General features: G+C 39.3%; 1 protein-coding gene across 1 annotated transcript; it reads right to left on the minus strand.

The window, feature by feature from the left end:
* Positions 1 to 287: 287 nt before the first annotated feature.
* Positions 288 to 17,544, minus strand: LOC124219587 (myeloid differentiation primary response protein MyD88-like). Its single transcript, XM_046627327.2, has 7 exons — positions 17,399 to 17,544; positions 11,237 to 11,433; positions 2,854 to 2,949; positions 2,460 to 2,587; positions 2,201 to 2,369; positions 1,946 to 2,114; positions 288 to 1,825 (listed from the first exon to the last, which is right to left on the minus strand). Exons 1-7 carry the CDS (start codon positions 17,509 to 17,511, stop codon positions 1,402 to 1,404), a joined length of 1,296 nt encoding a protein of 431 aa, XP_046483283.1. The 5' UTR covers positions 17,512 to 17,544; the 3' UTR covers positions 288 to 1,401.
* Positions 17,545 to 19,723: the final 2,179 nt, after the last annotated feature.

Consider the following 19,723-nt stretch of genomic DNA (forward strand, 5'->3'; position numbering starts at 1 on the left):
TTAATAATCGATTGATTGATCAAATGCAGATTTACCATACTAGAATCAATGGTTATGCTAGTGATATGTAACTCATGTGTAGTCGAATTTTCTTCTCAACGGAGTCTATCTGTTGCCCAATTTGGAGAAACAGATTTTTTCCAACATATGCTTGAAAAGTTTAAGTTTCGAAACTTGTGGAGCGTGTGTAAAATACCCTATTTCTGAACAATACGGTAAAATGACGCTGGCGCATGCGCATAGCAGAGATTCTCAATTTTACACACTATGGCTTTTTGGTGCACGCGCAGTTCCCGATAAACTTAGTTTCACGAAGTGACTATAGTACAAGATCCCGACTTAAATCGACCTTCCCTCATGGAGTTTTCTAATTATGTGATATGTACTATCTACACAAAAAAATCACATTGAAGTGGCGAGGGTGAGGTACGAGTGTTCCAGGAATTCAAAATATAATTCATATGAAGCTGTTGAAGTTGATGAGTATAATCATTTTATGAGAGCTATTTTTCCTAATTTTACTTAACTATACATTGGTGGAAATGTACATTATACATGTTGTATTTGTGTTATGACAAATTTATATACATACATTATATACAAATAAAAGATTTCAATTGACTAGACGTTTGGTTGATTTATACAATAATTACACGAATAGACATTTTGTGCGGAAATCGATGATTTTGTGTGACAGGAATTGAAATTTTTTTCTCTGTATAATGAAACATGTGCGCAAATCATGAAATACATGAAGCAACTTCAACCTCAGGTTTTTCAAGAATTTTATGATAGTGATTGCTAACGATATATTTGGCGGAAACGAGTTTCCTCATAAAAACTAGACGGCTCAGCCGAAAAGTTCTTCAGTTTTTTGCCTAAGGCATGATCACATGTTTTCGCGATATTTGATTTTGGATATCTCGAAAGACGACGAAGTTAGCAGCTGCCATTTCGAAACCAGAAATGTGATAGGTCCATCTTGGCGATAAGAACAGTGTCCTGTGCAAATTTCATCCAAACCGGTTCAGTGATTCAATGGGAATCCTGCCTACAAGGAATCCGTTCATCCACTTTTGAAGTACTTGCGAAGAAAATAAAACTACTCTACCTTCGATATCTGTAGAAAGAACTTGTTCGAAATTTCTGACCTTCTCTTCTACTAAAATTCTCCTGCAGTTCATAAGTTTTCCATCTTTCATGGCAACCCTTGCTATTATCACAATAGTGAATGATAATAATCTTAATTATTGAAACGGAGTTATTGGCTTATGAGTGTAAATGAAGAGTATTTTTCGAGGATCATCGGTACGTCCACCGAACAAGTAAACATAAACAACTATAGTGAGAATTTCTATTCTTCAATAAGGTGCCAAATATGACAAAAACCATCATTCACAATCACGATTTCAAAAAAACGCTAATTTTGTTTTTATATTTGTTACTAGTAGTTTTTTTCTTTTTACAGGTATCCGATAGAGAATTTATCGAATCAAGCGATGAAAGATCGAAAGCGGACAGAGTTCTGGACTCATTGGGTTCTTCCGATGAACATTTTACTTTACTTTGTTTGGAAGGTAAGAATTTTTTAATGTTGAAAAGTCTCGACGGTCCCTTCGATTTCTGTGCAACTGTTTCAGGTATTATCTCAGGTTCCACGTCAACAGTATCGATATTAGACGGTAGTTTCGGCTCGTATGACTCGCAGGAAGTTTTTTTCAGCTCACCAACTCTTTCAACCATGGAACATTCGTTTCTTTCTGTATCTTGCGAAGATTTACACGGCTTTGATTTCTCAACTGCAGGTGTAGGTAAGGCAGTTGCACTAAAATAATCAAAACATACAAATTCAGGTTACTGGGGTAGTCTTCGTACATTCAATAACCACATAACGAGCGAGTCAAACTCTTAATCCTAAGCGACATATTGAAAAATTACCATTTACCTTGTTTCACGACACCGAACATCTGGGGTTTTTATCGATTTGTTTAATTTTTCCCAAACGTTGAAATTCTTGCTTTGTATGTTGAAATCTAACATGTGGTAATATCTCAATTGGACTGGTACCTCGCATCTCTCGTAACAGCAGGGGATAAGTTTACGCGCCCTTGTCTCTAGAATATAAATTTAAACAATTATGTTGGTAATTAGAAGAATGTTAATAGCTTGGTTATTACATAAATCAAGGGCAGAATATTACCTATTGCTTGTGCTTGAGTAAAATTGACTAAAAATTCGTTTACTGAACTTCTCACAAAATTGGGAGATAATATTGCAATTAATCTGTTACATCGTTCAGATATCAATTTCATTATTGCAGAATGTTCGAATGGAAGTCCAACTATAAAGTCTCGATCTTTTCTGCAGAGCTGGAAAAAAATTCAACATCACATTTACTGTAACACTGTAATTTTAATTAAACATGAAAGGAATATCAAATTGTCAACATTATGCTGTACCTCGAGTTCAAAATCATCTTCCAGCTTGTCACACATTTCATCGACAAAATTGATGTCCTCTTCAGCGAATAAAAGAAATGCATCATACTGCTGTTTGCCTAAGCCTTGTGGCACTCGCCACAAATCATCTGAAATAAGCAACAAACACGTTAAGTAATAAAGACACTTTATAAAAAATCATAAAACCTGGTCGCAGTTTATCTACTCGATTTGAAGTCATGGTAACGTTACACAGAGTGACATAATACAACGGCAGAACGATACAGTAATGATATTCTGCTTGATGTTCAATCTTACAATCATTCTTTAACAATTTTCCGAATTTGAACGAACACTGTGCAAGCCGTATCTAGACCAAATAGACAACTGTGTGAGAAATTATTGAAAGACTCACCGTATGTTATTATCTGTTCTTCAACATGGTTGTCAATAGCATTTGCCGATGTTGACGTCCTTTGGGAACATTGTTTATACATCTGAGCATCTCTCTCTGTACAGCATTTAGAAAAAAATATGCAAAATTAAATTGATTTCTCTCAGCGGATCGAATCACATGTAAAACTGATATGATTTATATTTAGAAATTTTTTTCATCACCAAAACTGCAGTGTTTCTATTTTTTACGGTTTCTTGCACTTTTCTCAATATTTTGAGGCTGTACCTCAAATTCGGATTCAGCGCGTCGAAATATATTAAGGTAGGTGGGTCTGTTCAAATGTACAGACCACTTTTTTTTTAGGGCCGGTGTTATTTATATTCGCATCACGTCTTTATTCATACGTTTTGTATTGTTATTAGAAACTGGATACTGGACTACTTAGACTGGTTCGATAATCTTTTAGAGTTCTCCAAAGCGAAAATGTATGTTTTGCAAGCAATTTTAGGGTCTTGGTTTTTTTAGACTGGATACTGATTTATATTTTCAGAACTTTTCGAACAAATAAGAGATCAATACGCGGTGTGCCCTCACAGGAAAAAAACCCCAAATTGGGTGTCAATTCGTACCCCTGAATTTTTTCTTATGGGAAATTAGCATTATCCATGAGTTGGGGGTACGAATTTACACCCAACTAGGGGATTTTTCCGTGAGGGTGTGGTTTCTTTATTTCAATAATAGATGACGTTCGATTAAATAAGTTAGGTAAATGATGTTTAGTACAATCGGAGTTTACAGAAATTTGACCGATTTCTATTCAAGTCTGACGTAGAAGTGGCAATTTCTTAATGGTGACAGTGGACAATTTTTTTTTAGACGTATTTTTTCAAATATAATAAACGTTACAAATTTCAAACATGTCTGGTAATCTGTAGAAATTCAAGGGGTTAAAATTCATTGTTCACACTGATTCCTAAAAGAATAAATATTCACAATCTGGGATAAGCATTCTCTTTCAAGTAAAATTAATTTTCAAGGAGTAAAGAATAACAGCTGTCGTCTGGCTTTGTATTTTGATCAGGTAGAAGATAATCCGCAAAATAATGTTAAACCGGCAGAAAACAAATATTGTAAATACCTTGGTACATATATTGTAAAACAGTCGAGTAACTGTTTGTGAAGTTTGTAACAACTCTATTTGATAAAGGTGGATCACGAAGTTTTAGGAGAAAGCAGTCAGCGCATTAAAATTAGCATACCATACCGTTCGCTATTTGTTGATAGCTTTTCAACCGAGCCGCGTGGAAAGAGTTGATCGCTGTGGTGTCAAAGATGAGACTTTGATTATGTTGTATGTACACCTTATTTATTTACAGTTTAATATACATATATACAAAAGCAGTCAGTTAATTGGTTGCCACGCGAGGGAAGGTGTAGTCGTGGTCTTGTTGCACCGCGGTGGAGGCTGCAGCGATGATGTGCGGTGCTGAATCGGTGCGCTCCTCGGTGGCGGCGTGTAACGGCTTTCCGGAGAGCTAGGCGGCGTTGGAGGACGGCGGTTCTGGTGCCGGGTTGTAAAAGTCCGTCATGCAGTTGTCCAAAAAGCTTGCGTGCTGGTCTGTGACAGTGTTCCCAACCGTAACATAATTATAGTACATGTCACATGATTTCACTGCTGGCACTATGTAACATTGGACCCGTCCTATAACCCGTAAATGTACTATGATTTCACTTTCACTGCATCACATGTGAATTTTTCCCCGTTTCTTTCGGATTTTCTTCCTCGTCGATGTTTAGCTTTAATATTTTTTTTTTCGCCTCGATTCCCCATATTTTCCGTTCGACCCGCGGTTCGACCATCGGTGCGTTTCACTAAAGGACCACTAGGCGGCTGCCCGCATACACTCAGGCCGCTCAGGCGGCTCACGAACACCGTTTTCATTCGCTAACAAAAAGCAGAAAGTGTGTTTCCGAGCATCCGAGCGTTGCGATTGGCTGCGCTGTTTTCACGTCCAACCTAACCTATGTATCCCTCACGCCCCCACGAGACGAGACACGAGACAAGCAGACAAGACAGTCGACATATTCTCGAGAGCCGTAAAATAACTCAGTATAATTGCAAAATCCCCCATTTATGTTTATTGGAGATACCCGAGAATGAGTGGCCAGTTATTTAACCGATTACTACAGGACAAATTGCAGCTAATAATTAACGTGGTTTATTTCTATTTTTCGTGTAAGTATCTGCGTCAACCTCGATTTTTTCTTTAATGTATAGCTGTGTCTGCCTCTGCCACTGCCTCTGTCGCGGCTCGCAGCTCATCGTACCGGATAGGTTTTTTATCAGACATGTTGAACATCATATGCATAATGTATACTATTACTATATTGTTTTTTAGAATGAGCTCTAATGATTGGGGTGAAAATACCCCACCGAAAAAAAAGCACGTCCAACAGTTCCGAGCTCTCGTCGACCTCAAAGGTTCCGCGATGCTTAGCTGTCGGAGAGCAATTTTAAAAGCTGGTTGAGCCGAGATCCAGCTAATAAATTCAAAGCAAAATGCACTTTGTGCAACGTTAATTTCACTGCAGAAATCGCAGTTATCCGCAATCATTCGAAAACACGCTCGCATTTGTTAAAAACTGAGTCGCTATCGAATCAACGATCAATTAATGCCTTCGTGGATCAAAGTAGCAGAGAGATTCCAATGAGTAAATCTACGATGAGGGCTGAAATAAAACTTTGTGGGTTCATGGTGGACCACAACATCTCGTTCCGCGTTGCAAACCACTTCACGGATTTGCTGAAAGATTGCTTCCCCGATTCGAAGATTCTGAAAGATGTGCAATTGAAGTCAACAAAAGCTACGGCGATCGTCGAAAATGTCCTTGGAGAATCACGGAAAGATATTTTAACTAAAAAGCTGCAATCCGCAAAATTCAGCATTTTAATCGATGAATCGACAGACATTTCGGCTGTTAAAACTCTATGCATAATAGTCAGGTGCAGGCACTCGTTTGATTTTCATTTTCATTCACGATTACGCTAAAGAATATTCAAATTTATTGGCATTTTGTCCTCATTTCAAAAAATTCATGTAATAATCGTTTTTTTTTATAGATTTTACGATGCAGAAGAGGGAAAGGTCGTTAGTCAGTTTTGGGAGCTTTGTCAGATCTTCGAAAAAGAGACAAATATTGAAAAAGCTTCCGCTGAACATTTATTCAGCTTCCTCATTGGATCTTTTGGAAAACGCGGCTTATCCTTCGACAACGTCATCGGATTCGCATCCGATGGGTGCAGTACGATGATGGGTTGTTGCAATGGGAAGCGTTGAAGCTGTTTTTCATCGAAAAACGCTTCACAGAAAGATTGCTCGCCGTTGATTCGATTTTAAATTCGTTGGGCGATCCGCTAATCCATCTATATTACTTGTTTTTGGAATGGGTATTGCCAAAATTCACTCAACTGAATAAATTGTTTCAATCGGATCGACCGGTAATTATCGTCATGTATGATGCCATCAGCTCAACTTACATAGAGTTGCTTAAAAGCTATATGGATAGTGATTACATCAACAGAACGGCGATACAGGATATAGATCCGTCAAAGGTTGAGAAATTTTTGTTGCCAGAACAAATGTATTTGGGGGTAAAGGTTGCAATTTTCCTACAAAAACCGGAAATCCGCCAAAATATCCGTCTTAAAGCTGATTTTCAGAAGGGCTGCAGTTGGTTTTTGGTTATTGGTTGTCTCCAAATAAAAAAATCGCTTCGACTTCAACGATGTCGTCTTGCAAAAAATATCGGCTTTGAAACCGACGAATGCGATGCTGGAAAAAACTCGCAGAACTGTCCCCAGTCTGCTGTCGTTGATGCAGTCTTTGCCGCGTATCGTTAAAGAGGAGCAATACCAGGCAATTGACGATGAGTGGCGAAAACTCCCACGGTTCGAGTTACCTAGCGACATTGATGTGACCGATCCAACCGATATATTCTGGCATAAACTTGGAAATTGTAGTCAGAATGATCAAGTTGGTCATTCTTACCGTAATTTATCAAAATTCGCTCTGGACGTAATATCGCTGCCACATTCCAACGCTGAATGTGAGCGTACGTTCAGCGCGGTAAATTTGATCAAGACGAAAACTCGTAACAAGTTGATAACCCCGACGGTTAATGGGTTACTTCTAGCTGGCCAAAGAGTGAAAAAAAAATTGTGTCACATTTGAACCTCTGGCCGACGAATACAAACGAATGAACAAAAACACCCTTTATCCGCGGTCGATTCCAAAAGCCACTGCAACGGTAGGCAATACGACCGTCGACGAATCGGAACTATCAGAAGATGAATTTAGAATGCCAAAATAATATAAAGTATTTTAGTTGATAGAAAGACGTTATTTGAATAAGAAGTAGAATTTGAGTGTTAACATTGCTTTTTGTGTCTTTTCAATCAATGAGTTTCACGTTTGACAGATTTTTCGCTATGTACTAGAATTTTCTTATGCGTACGATAGTGCCACGGCCCTGGCTACATAATTCTGATCGACGGGGTTGGGAACGCTGGGCTATGACTGTAGCGCACTCATATCGTGACAATGTGGATCGCATGACTGGTCGATTCCGGCGGGAACGAAGTTGTCCTACCGATCAGTGAGATCGGTAGTGTGTTATGTCGGCCTCGGTTCCACTTTAGCAGCGGGAGACCACGTTAGCTGATTGCGGGACGCGCTCGGTTGCGTTGGTGGCGTGAGCGGCGCGTGTGACGTGCGCTTTCTTCTGTGGCGCGCGACTGGAAAGCGTGAAACGCTTGTTGCGGTGCGTGAATTGTACGGCGCGCGACCGACAAGTTGATTTCATAAGGTTGTTGTGAACACATACAGATATTATTGAAATGCAACAATTCATTATTCTTACAATTACCACCTATAACTTGAGCTGAAGTTGAGGCAATGCCAAAAAGAGTGCGTAATGCGTTATTATTGATTGCTAATGATGGTTGAATATAGAGCCGAAACTTTACAGATTTGTTTTTCAACAAATTAGTAAAAATTCAACTTACGAAACACATCCAATCAAAAATGTATAGGCCATTTCGAATGAGAATACCCAAGCAATTTTCTTTGTGTAAAACACAACTTTTTTGGGGTATTTTTATTCGGTATTACACGTGAGTTGCATTGTTTGCATCATTTTCACATTGACGGTATGTAAGCTTTGATAACAGTCAAAGTAAGTGGCATTTAACACGATCAGTTAAGAATGACATTCGCTTGATTAATATGAAAAAACACACTCCTTTTATGAAATATTGATTTATTTTTATTGCAAGTTTATTGTCAACTTCCTCAAGGGATAGAAAGAATAATTCTAAAAAGACAATGTGGAATTAAGACCAGTTTAGGCTGCAGTAAGTAAATATGAAACTAATCAATTATCGTTGTCTTTCTTTAATGGTTTCATGATGTGCCTATTTCAATACGTATGACGTTTATTTCTAAAACTCAGTCCGTCAAAAATCATTGCTCAACTATTTTACAAAATTGATTTTCCCAGGTATTGATATTCATCGTTCTTCGGTCAGTTTTACATTGTATAGTGGATTACCTTTCATCTGATCAAAACACGAAAGGTAGGCTTCAGATATTATCCTTCTGTCGTTTGAAATTAGTTTTACATGAAAAATTATTTTAGATTTTGAGAAATGAATCTTTCAAGTATCAATGACAAATAAACTTGATTATGCGACCTTACTAGACATATGATCACTACCTAGCTTTGACTTATGATGCTGTAAGTTACTATTTTGCTAGAGATTAGAAATCATTGTATTAACATAAGTTTGTAATTAGTAATGTTGAAATAATGACAATTTCCGAAAAATTGCTATTTGGCAACTTGAGGATTGGTCGGTAGGAGTCATGATTACAAAATAACTATGCTTTGCGCTTTATGGTTAACAGCTTAGTGATGTTCTGACAATTCAAGAGTTTTGGAATAACAAATTTTTCTAACACTCTGATATGCCAGTGTTGTGAACTTCAACCTGGTGAGTGAATTACAACTTCGGCAACTTTTAATGTCAATTTTAACTTTGAATTCAGATTCTATGTAGCTCACTTATAAAGGGTGGTAACAATTTTAGTCAAATGAAATTCCCTGACTTTCCCTATAAAAAATTCAGAATTTCCTGATCTTTTACTACAAAATTTGGATAATGTTGGGCAGCTTTTACGACAAAAAGCTCCAGAAATTGTACACTTTCAATACATAAATTTAGATTCAAAAATACGTAGTATTGCTTCGTTTCATACAAATAATTAAAAATTGAAGAATATCATTCCCGAAAGTTAACTTAATTAATTGAATTTACGAAGCATAGTTGAAGTTTAAAAAGAATTTATGAAAAAAGTAAATCTTTTATTGTGGTTCATCATAATTCCCTGACTATTCCTGGTTTCCACAGTCTGTCGTCACCCTGTTATCGATGGTGTTGAAGTATGCACACATTTCACACATAGACCTTATCTACATTGATATACAGTTCATACATTTCCATAACCCTATACAAACTTCACATATAAAAAAACTTCACGGAGCGATTGAACTATGGAATGCTGCACTTTAACATGGTGGCCGCTTTTTTCGGAAAAAAATTCCAGACTTTTTCCTGACTTTTCCTAACCAGTTGTTCAATTTTCCCTGGCTAAGGTTCTTATTGTTTTCATTAGTGCTATAAGTCCCCAATTCTTAATTTCATTTCAATGTAAATCCATTAGGAAATTCAACCATTTCAGGAAACATTACATGAAAACACAGCTGAATATAGATATGAGGATGGTCCATATCTAGGGCTCCGCTGAATCCTCATCATTCGCCCCCCAGATCAGCTCCAAATAATTGAACAAGAATGCTCCGTTTTTTTTCGCATTCTTCTCTCAACTCTAACCCTTCCCACCAAAACAGTGGATTTCCCAATTTAAAATATACGTATTCCAGCCGCACTCTCAGCATAAATTTTATTGTACGAGTCATTTTTTTTTTTAAATCTCTAACCGGGATATTTTAGTGGGCATTGATGCTATCTGATAAAAAATTTGTATTACCATTCCAGGCAATCTGGAAGAATTGTACAGCCTCTAAATCGGACTTTGTTTTTCATTTAGTGGGTGTGCAATTCGTCTGGATTACCTGTACGATGATGTGAAATTTTTTTCAGTAGTAGCACTATGCCTACGAAAATCTCGCAGTTGCAGATTGTTTTAACCGTTTTTACTCTTACAATAAAATACATACTAAGAATATTGCCGAAATATGTATAGTTTAAATGAATAAATCCATCCGTTTGGCGGGAGAGGTTAGAGAGAAAAAAATCTGAAAAAATTGGGGAATTCTTTTTGAATTATTTGACATCGATTGGGGAGGAGGAGGGGGGGGGGGGGAGGTATGAAAAATTTGTCAACAGTCTCAATACGGATTGCCCTAGTGTACACATACATATATTGTACACGTATTATATAAACTGCGTGGTATTGTTCGAAATGCCCAAAGGTTTTACTTCTGTTGCATAGAGTTGTGAAACATGTTTTTGTTTTTAATAATGAATGGAAATTTTTTAATGTCCTTTCCGACTGTTCATTAGATGTTTGGTGATCTCTGTTTTTCCGTGACCAAGTTTGAAATTCTTTAACATTTCCATGATTCACTGACCAATTTTTTATTTCCCTGACAATTCCCAGTTTTCCTGGTTTCCCCTGACAGTGCCCACCCTGTTTAATAGCTGTATCCAGAATAGATGAGTAATGCAGACGAAAAGATTGAAGTTAACTATAAAGCATACAAAATATACATAAATTAACGTTTTGAATTGCTACTTCAAACCAGGCATATCTGGTGTAAATAAAAATCTAGATCATAACAGAGCCATGAGACCTTATCAATTTTGGATCTATAGATTTCAGTGATAACTGATTAATTCACACAGCCTCTGATTAGTAGAAGGAAAACATTGCAGGCAGTGTAAGCTTTTATGTCAGAAGTGAATTTGGAGCTAACAAGATTAGTCTCAAGAATGGCAGTCACATAACAAGACCATCAGAACCAATGTTACGAATATATGTATAGAACATTCGAAATTACCAATGATTCTTTGTGATTCCAATGGCCACTCTTCGTATTAACCACTCAGCAAACTGTGATTACAACTTGCTGACAAATTCTAGACCCACTGGACCATCACACTAACAACATAAAGACTGAATCTCCTGCAAACAACTGTAGAGATACAAAATTGGAAAAATATAGGAGAAGCAAATAGTCCACCTAACATGAATCAATATGAATCATCCACTTGAATCAAGGCGGACATGCATAAAAACCAGAAATTGACTGTACGAACCCATTAGAGCGGCTGTATCGTCGATGACGTCCCATCTCTCCAATTTCTCCAACAATGCTTGAAATGTAGCAAACATAAGACCTCGACTTTTCTTCTGTATTATGCTCAAAACATATCCACACGGATCTAACTTGGATGACAGATTGGGTAGGTCCACGCTATCGAAAACCGCCAGTTCCGCCAATCCTCTCCAATCTCTAATAAAGAATGATAGACAGTTATCAATAGCTTTTCTACGCAAGTGTAAGAATAAATTTGAAACTTTCGTTATTTGTTGGTCAGGCAAAAGTAAAATAAAGCGGTAAAGGACCAAGTTGGATTAGGTTGAGCTAGATTATGTTGTAGAAGGTTCTTGTATTAACAACAAATATATGATATCGATGTTTCGACTCTCGGATTGGAGTCATCTTCAGGACAATCTTTAATACATCTATTGAAGAACAAAAACGTACAAATATCTTGCTGATGATGGCATGAATGTATGATGGAACTAACCTTGGAAAAATTTCAATTTAGACTTATCCATAATACGAAGGGTGGCCTGACAATAAAACACGGAAACAGAAACGGGATGGACATGCTCATCACGTGCTACAAACCAGAATTAGAACGGAACTTAATGATTATATATAATGAAAATATGAATGTCGAGTAAGGGAAACTAATCTTTTACTGCAAGTAGATTGGTTATGAGAGTTCTAGACCCAAACATGGCGGCGTGCCCCCCATGCCCCCCCCCCCCCCCCCCCATTTCGATGGCCATTTTGATGGCGGCCATTTTGATTTTTTTGATGACGGCCATTTTGATTTTTTGATGGCGGCCATTTTGATTTTTTGGATGGCGACCATTTTGATTTTTTGATGGCGGCCATTTTGATTTTTTGGATGGCAGCCATTTTGACGGCGACTATGATTTTTTGACGGCGGCCATTTTGATTTTTGCTTAGCCGGATGAGCAGCCATTTTGATTTTTGCTTAGCCGGATGAGCAGCCATTTTGATTTTTCATCGTCCGACAGTTTGATAATATGATTTTCGCTATGACGTCATCAGCATAATCGACCGATTTTGCCGTCTGCCGAGAAGCCATTCAGACAGCGGCCATTTTGATTTTCATCGTCCGACAGTTTGATAATACGATTTTCGCTATGATGTCACTAGTTGGCCGTTTTGATTTTTGCTCAGTCGGATGGGCGGCCATTTTGGTTTTTATCGCCAGACAGTTTGACAATGTGATTTATTTCTTGGTCGGACGAATAGCCATTTTGATTTTCGCCGTTACTCGTAAACTTTCGCGCCAATAGTTTGCCCCAGGCGAAAATAATATTTTCCACGTACTTCGAATACATTCTTTTGCGTTAATCGACCGGATGGTGGCATCGCAATTAGATTTCGCGTTAATAGTTTGCCCCAGGCGAAAAATAATATTTTCCACATACTTCGAATACATTCTTTTACGTTAATCGACCGGATGGTGACATCGCAATTAGATTTCGCGTTAACAGTTTGCCCCAGGCGAAAAATAATATTTGCCACATACTTCGAATACATTCTTTTACGTTAATCGACCGGATGGTGGCATCGCAATTAGATAGGCCGGGAATGTTGATGATGATTCGTAAACTTTCACGCTAATAGTTCACCCCCAGAGCGAAAATTTTACACTCGAAAAATATTAATAGAATTTATTGTAGTTATATATATTGTAACGTGGCAGTTCGGCTAGGCCTGCCCGTTACAAGAGACTCCCTGAACCCTGGGCGAGATCCCGGAATCAGGGTCTAGAAAATCGAGTCGCGGAATAATTTCAGAGAGCGCCAGAACTGGAGTCACGCACCCGAGCTTCGACAGGGACGAAATAGAGCATTGCGACCCAGATATTTCAGGCTTTTGTTTTTAATTTTTTTTCGAGTGCACCGGCTACCCTCCAGTGACCAACTCCAACACCGAACATCTTTCGAGGCAAGGCGAAACCACGACGATCTCGCGGGAAGGACACCGAGGCTGCGGAGGGGGAGGCAACGCAGATCCCTGCAGCGAGGGAATCCAAGGCGGACGCGATTCCCGCTGGCGGCCGGCGCGCCGCAGCCTCCCCGCTCACCCCGCTTACGCCCAACCAAGGCAACCGCGAGGCACCAGCGAGCGACGAGGGAGCACCACCCCGCCCAACCCCAAGACTACGTAGAGCTGCGCGGGAGACGACATCGCGATCTAGCCTTAAGTTCTGCGCCGCGTAGAGACGACAGGTGCGCGGCAAGTTGCGCAATCCCCAAAAATCGATGACCGATCGATTGTTGCGCATTCTTAGGGTGATGACGTCACAAAAAAAATTAGCGCGACGAGATCGGCGTTGCGACCATCCGAGATCACTCGAGTTCTGGCGACCAACTAAGACAGTAGTCACGTGGCGAAGTTGCGTTAGGTCAGGCTTTTCTTTGGGTTTGCGTTATTGTATAGAAGTGGCGATCGCGAGGAATGATGGACAGCCATCGTCACGAGGGAGTTGGACCCTTCGTCGCGTGGATGTGGAGCGGTAAGCGTTGTTAACATTCTCGCGATCGAATTTCGAGGGTAATTGAATCAAGGCTGATCCGAAAAAGGGTAGCCGTTTTCTTTTGTTAGTTTGCGTGTCGAAAAGTACTCGAAATTCGTTTGCCGATTCTTTTGCTTGGTGACCGTAGCCTGAGTTGCGCGTAAGAGAGTGACGATAACTTCGGGGAATCCAGAAAATCGAGTCGAGCCACGGGTTGAGCCGAGACGTTATTGTCTCGAGCTTGAGTGTGACCGAAGTCCGTTACACGGGGTCATTTCACGTCATCCGACACATCTTCGATTATCGTATAGGTCGCGAGCAATCACGGGGAGCATTCGAATTCGCGACTGCGTCCCGCCGTCGCCGAGGAAGTAAAGCTCGGGTGCGTGCTGATAAGCGTATGCGTTTTTAGAGGAGGATCGCGGGTGTCGCGACGAGCCTCGCATCATTTTAGTTATTTAATATTCTTTTTAGTTATTTAATATTCCTTTTTTTTTCTTCTCTTCATTTTTGTGTGCATTATCAGTTAGTATTAAGTTGGCGACCAGCGCCATTGTGTAGAGGACGTTCGCGGGCAGCGCACCGCGACCGATTTTGTTTTTGGCTTTTAGGAAGTAGGATAGTGTTAAGACGGCGACTAGCGTACGTAGGCCGTAGAGGCCTCCTAGATTTATTCCTTTTTTTTTGTGTTGTTATTATTTTTCTATTTTTATTTTTATTTGGAGTATTTCTACCTTTCTTATTTAGTTTAGATAATAGTAACATTGTGTTTGGAATCGCGAAAGACGACTTGCGTGGTCGTATTATCATTCTTTTTTTTTCTTTATTATTTTTCTTTCTTTTTATTTTGTACTATCGCTGATGAAAAATATACCATCGGAATTTCATAGTAATTTGGCCACAGCACGTGCTGGCTTACTGGTTGCAATTCTCTCTACCCGAAAATCACCCCTCCCCTCTCCGCGGTACTGAGCTACCGAGCATATGGTCGCGGTATATCGTATGACCGATTTCGAGGCGTGTTGACCACGCCAGGCGCCCAACAAATTTCGCGATATTGTTTTAGATCCAGGGTACATCGTGGACGCCAAGTTATTGTGCACGCGGTAAGTTCCCGGTTATTTGCTCCGAGTAACCGAGGTGCAGAAAAATCCACGTCACAATATATATATATATAATATATCCCATCCGACTGAGCAAAAATCAAAACGGCCAACTAGTGACATCATAGCGAAAATCGTATTATCAAACTGTCGGACGATGAAAATCAAAATGGCCGCTGTCTGAATGGCTTCTCGGCAGACGGCAAAATCGGTCGATTATGCTGATGACGTCATAGCGAAAATCATATTATCAAACTGTCGGACGATGAAAAATCAAAATGGCTGCTCATCCGGCTAAGCAAAAATCAAAATGGCTGCTCATCCGGCTAAGCAAAAATCAAAATGGCCGCCGTCAAAATGGCTGCCATCCAAAAAATCAAAATGGCCGCCATCAAAAAATCAAAATGGTCGCCATCCAAAAAATCAAAATGGCCGCCATCAAAAAATCAAAATGGCCGTCATCAAAAAAATCAAAATGGCCGCCATCAAAATGGCCATCGAAAATGGGGGGGGGGGCATGGGGGGCACGCCGCCATGTTTGGGTCTAGAACTCTCATAACCAATCTACTACTGCATAATCAATTAATGGACAAAGTGAAAAAATGTCCGTTTATAAAACAGTGCCTTATTATATCAGTTGTCTCTTCTTCCTTATTTCCCATCGCTCCATTGAAGTTATTGTTGATGAAGAGGGCGAACCAGTCTCTGTCCAAAGGTCGTTACGGAAAGAGAATTGGAGAGATACGAGTGAATAGAAACACATTACTTGTAGAGAGTGAACATAGATAATAGTGAAGAAGATGAATAGAGACATAGACAAAGTGTAAGACAAGGTAAACCAGTAAATTTTGACTGGTTCGCCGTTTTTATCAACAATATTTTCAATGGAGCCATGGAGAAATAAGGAAGGCGAGACAACTAATATGATAAAGCACTGTTTTATAGACTCACATTTTTTCACTTTGTCCATTAATTGATTATGCAGTGTAAGATTAGTTTCCCTTACTCGACATCCATATTTTCATTATATATATCATTAAGTTCCGTTTTGATTCTGGTTTTTGGCACGTGATGGGCATGTCCATCCCGTTTCTCTGATTCTGTGTTTTATAGTAAGGCCACCCTCCGTATAATAGATAAGCCGAACTTGAATTTTTGCCAAGGTTGGTTGTTCTATCGTACATTTTTGCCGTCATCAGCAAGATATTTGCACATATGTTTTTTAATAGTTGTATCAAAGATTGTCCTGAGGATGACTCCAATCGGAGAGTCGACAGTTGACATTATATATTTGTTGTTAATACAAGACCTATATATCCAAGATCCTTCTGCAACATTCAAACAACGAGGTCGAGATAACTTCTACATGAGCTAGATTATAGTCCAAGAGCTAGCGACCAAATCGGTCATGTGGCTTCAGCAGTTATAAAACTCCGTTAGATACTTACCTGAATAACCTTTTCGGATAATCTTCGTGCTGGCCGGCCGTGGGCGGTGGGTGCGGGTGTAGTGGAGTGGGGAAAAAAAAAATGTAGGTTCAGCGACTTTAATTTTTATCGTAAACAGTTACTCTGTACTCCCAATGCACTCAAAAAAATTTTCAAATCAATCGGCTGGGGGGATGGGGTTTACAGCGTTAATTATAATTAAGAAAATAATAATAATTTTAATGTGGGCTCTGCAGTATTGGATTTTTTTCTGACGCGAGTTTGATTGATACGTAAGCCCCAAAAAAATAGTCATGCAAAAATATTGGTGGGAACGTATTGAAAAAAATTATCGAAATCGCTGGATTTTGTTAGAAAATGAGCCGAGTGGAAGGCCAAAACGGACGTGGAGGGGGTATTAGCCGGCGAGTGCGTCCGCACGCTCACGGCGCGTCGGTTCTGTTCGTCCAACAGCGAGTAACCGCTATCATTTTCGCACCCGTTGAACGGGAAAACCCGAACGTTCCCGAACGAGCAGCTGCTGCAGCTGATTGTGAGCCTCGAACGCGCTCGGCGGCTGATACCCCCTCCACGTCCGTTTTGGCCTTCCCGTTGGCTCATTTTCTAACAAAATCCAACGATTTCATTAATGTTTTCCAATACGTTCCCACCGATATTTTTGCATGGCTACTTTTTGGGGGCTTACGCATAAATCGAACTCGTGTCAGAGAAAAACCCAATACTGCTGCGCCCACATCGAAATTATTATTATTTTCTTAATTATAATTGACGCTGTCAACCCCCTTTCCCAGCCGATTGATTTGATAATTTTTTTGGTCGCATCGGGAGTACAGAGTAACTGTTTGCGATAAAGATTAAAGTCGCTGAACCAACTTTTTTTCTTTTCTCCACTCCACTTCACCCGCACCCACCGCCCACGGCCTGCCAGCACGAAGATTATCCGAAAAGGTAATTCAGGTAAGTATCTAACGGAGTTTTATAACTGCCGAAGCCACATGACCGATTTGTTCGCTACCTCTCCGTCTATTATGAATGACTTAACAACAAAGTTGAAAATGTTATGCGCTGCAATTCATTACCTTGGCAATCCGTTGTCTGCTGGCAAGCATTTTCTAGGATTAAGTAACGACGAAATTGACTCTTTGGTCGTATCCGAGAGAGCAACAATTGGCACCGTTGAAAAGTCCGCCATAGCAGGATAAAGTAACCTCGAAATCTGGTGACTTCCGTCTTCTGAGCCTCTGATCGTACACTGACCAGCTCCAACGCTCGGCTTTTTGTTATACCAGCTAGGTTGAAGCGTCGACGTGACACCTAGGCGGCCATGCACCGAAGGTGGTCCATTTCCGACCTGACACCTAGGCGGCCATGCACGGAAGGTGGCCCACAATCGTGTACCAGGCATGAAGTAAGGCGCGCTCGCAGAGTATATATAGATATACTAAGGCGAGCGAGCAAGTAGTTGCCAATCGGATCCGTGTCCCCGCTCGCACACATGTTTCCAGGAATGCAAGAATTGGGATTTTTTTTGTTTCAATTATGAATGTCAGCGAATAAAAGTATCTCCAGACTGGATAAATTTTGGATTCAAGTAGCGGACGCTGAACCAAAATAATTAACCATTTCCAGCCCGAATACTTTTTTTTTTTTTTTAATAAATATATTTTTTTATTGATATGAAAATATGTGATGCCTGGTGGTCTCGAATATTTGCACACGCAGTCTACGGAAAAATATGCGAAGCCAGCTCGATAACATTTATGCAAAATGTGCAATGGGCAAGTGATTGTGGGAAATTTTTTTTTCTCGAACTGAATCTTCCAGAGAACCATCAGCGAATTCCAAGCAAGCTCCATAAACATAGCGAGCAAACGCGTGTGAGTGGACACCACATGAGGATGGAGTGATGCGGGACACGGGTTCGACCCTGGCTCACTTTTTTTTTTTAATTCAATCCCGGCTTTTTTTTTGTATTTTCGGAGAGAAAAAACAAATAAAAGAACGAAAATTTCGAGTGCCGGTCGATTTATTCTTTCTTTCCTTCTGCTTTTTTTTCACTGAACCCACTTTTTTTGTAGTGGGGGTAACCCAGAAGAGAACAAATAATTGAAACAATAAAATTCTGAGACTGAATCGATTCGTTCCCCGTTTTTGGCGCCTCTGTTTTTTACTTAATTTCCGCCCCTTTTTTATTCCGGGTAACTCAGAAGAGAGAAAATAAATGAAAGTGAGAGTGGACCGATTTTTTTTTATTTCATATTTTTACTTAATCCCGCTTTCTTTTTTGTATTTTTGATAACCGACAAGAGAAAAAAGGAATGAAAAAAAACAATTCCGAGAGTATGTAGATTTTTTTCCATTTTTCTTTGTTTTGTCGTTTGTTTATTTGGTAACCCGGGAGAGAAAAATTGAAAGAAAAAAAAAATGGAGACCGGGTCGATTGTATAAAAACTCTCTTTCAGCTGTTCAATAATATTACCCCCATTCAGCTGGTTCCCCGCCGAAAATCTTGAATCCAATCATTGTTTAATGAGATCATGCACAGTATTTCAAAACCTGTAGAAAAATCTGATTTTTCGAAACATATTCAAAAATGATTGTTCAAAAAGATCAGGCGGGTTCCCGAACATTTAAACAAGAAAATAATTATTCAAAATTAGACTTTTTAGCCGCAACTTCGAGGACAAAATCATGAATTAATTACCTTTACGACTTATGACTTCCGGTCTCGAGATGAGGTTATGCACTTGACAGCTGGCAACTTGACGTTGCCAAATTAACAAGTCAACTAGTCAAATTTTCACTAATAACCATATTTTTTTTCATGCAACAACTAATCACAATAAAGTAATTCATTATTTATATTGATTTTTCAATCTACACATTTTGAGGGGATTATCACATCAATCCGCAACGATAAAAATATACTACAGTTGTTCAGTACACGCGTGGTCAGCATGATCTCATCAATGAAGGCGTAATGGGATTTGGGAAGCAAACAAAGTGACGGTAAAGGCATATAGAATTGTCAGATGAATGTCCGTGAGAGTTTGTCTCTTCTAAATATTGAAGCACTCATGAACAAATACTATTCAAATTTTTGTAACCGAATAACGTCTGGATTTCACAGAACGTCAATGAGAAAAGTGTTGAAAGAATTCTGTGAATCATACTTTTGTTGATTGTTTAGCTTAGTGCACTATAATTGGAATGAAATTAATAATATTCCAAACTATTCTTGAAACAGAATAATAAACATGAACATTTAACTTGGTATTCAGCAAGAAAAATGAATGCACTCGTTTTCGGGGGGCACCACGAGAAGGCAATCATCACCACCCCCCGTTCCCGTATTTAAATTTTTGGGTTAAGTATAGAAATATTATGTATAGAGCCAGTGATTA

Source organism: Neodiprion pinetum, chromosome 5 (genome assembly GCF_021155775.2).
Source record: "Neodiprion pinetum isolate iyNeoPine1 chromosome 5, iyNeoPine1.2, whole genome shotgun sequence".
Lineage (NCBI taxonomy): Eukaryota > Metazoa > Arthropoda > Insecta > Hymenoptera > Diprionidae > Neodiprion > Neodiprion pinetum.

Coding starts and splice junctions, on each gene's coding strand:
- LOC124219587 (XM_046627327.2), bottom strand. CDS start 17,511: ATGGCGGACTTTTCAACGGTGCCAATTGTTGCTCTCTCGGATACGACC. Junction 2,588..2,853: donor AGAACAGATAATAACATACG/GTGAGTCTTTCA, acceptor TGCTTATTTCAG/ATGATTTGTGGCGAGTGCCA. Junction 1,826..1,945: donor GTTCGGTGTCGTGAAACAAG/GTAAATGGTAAT, acceptor TGATTATTTTAG/TGCAACTGCCTTACCTACAC.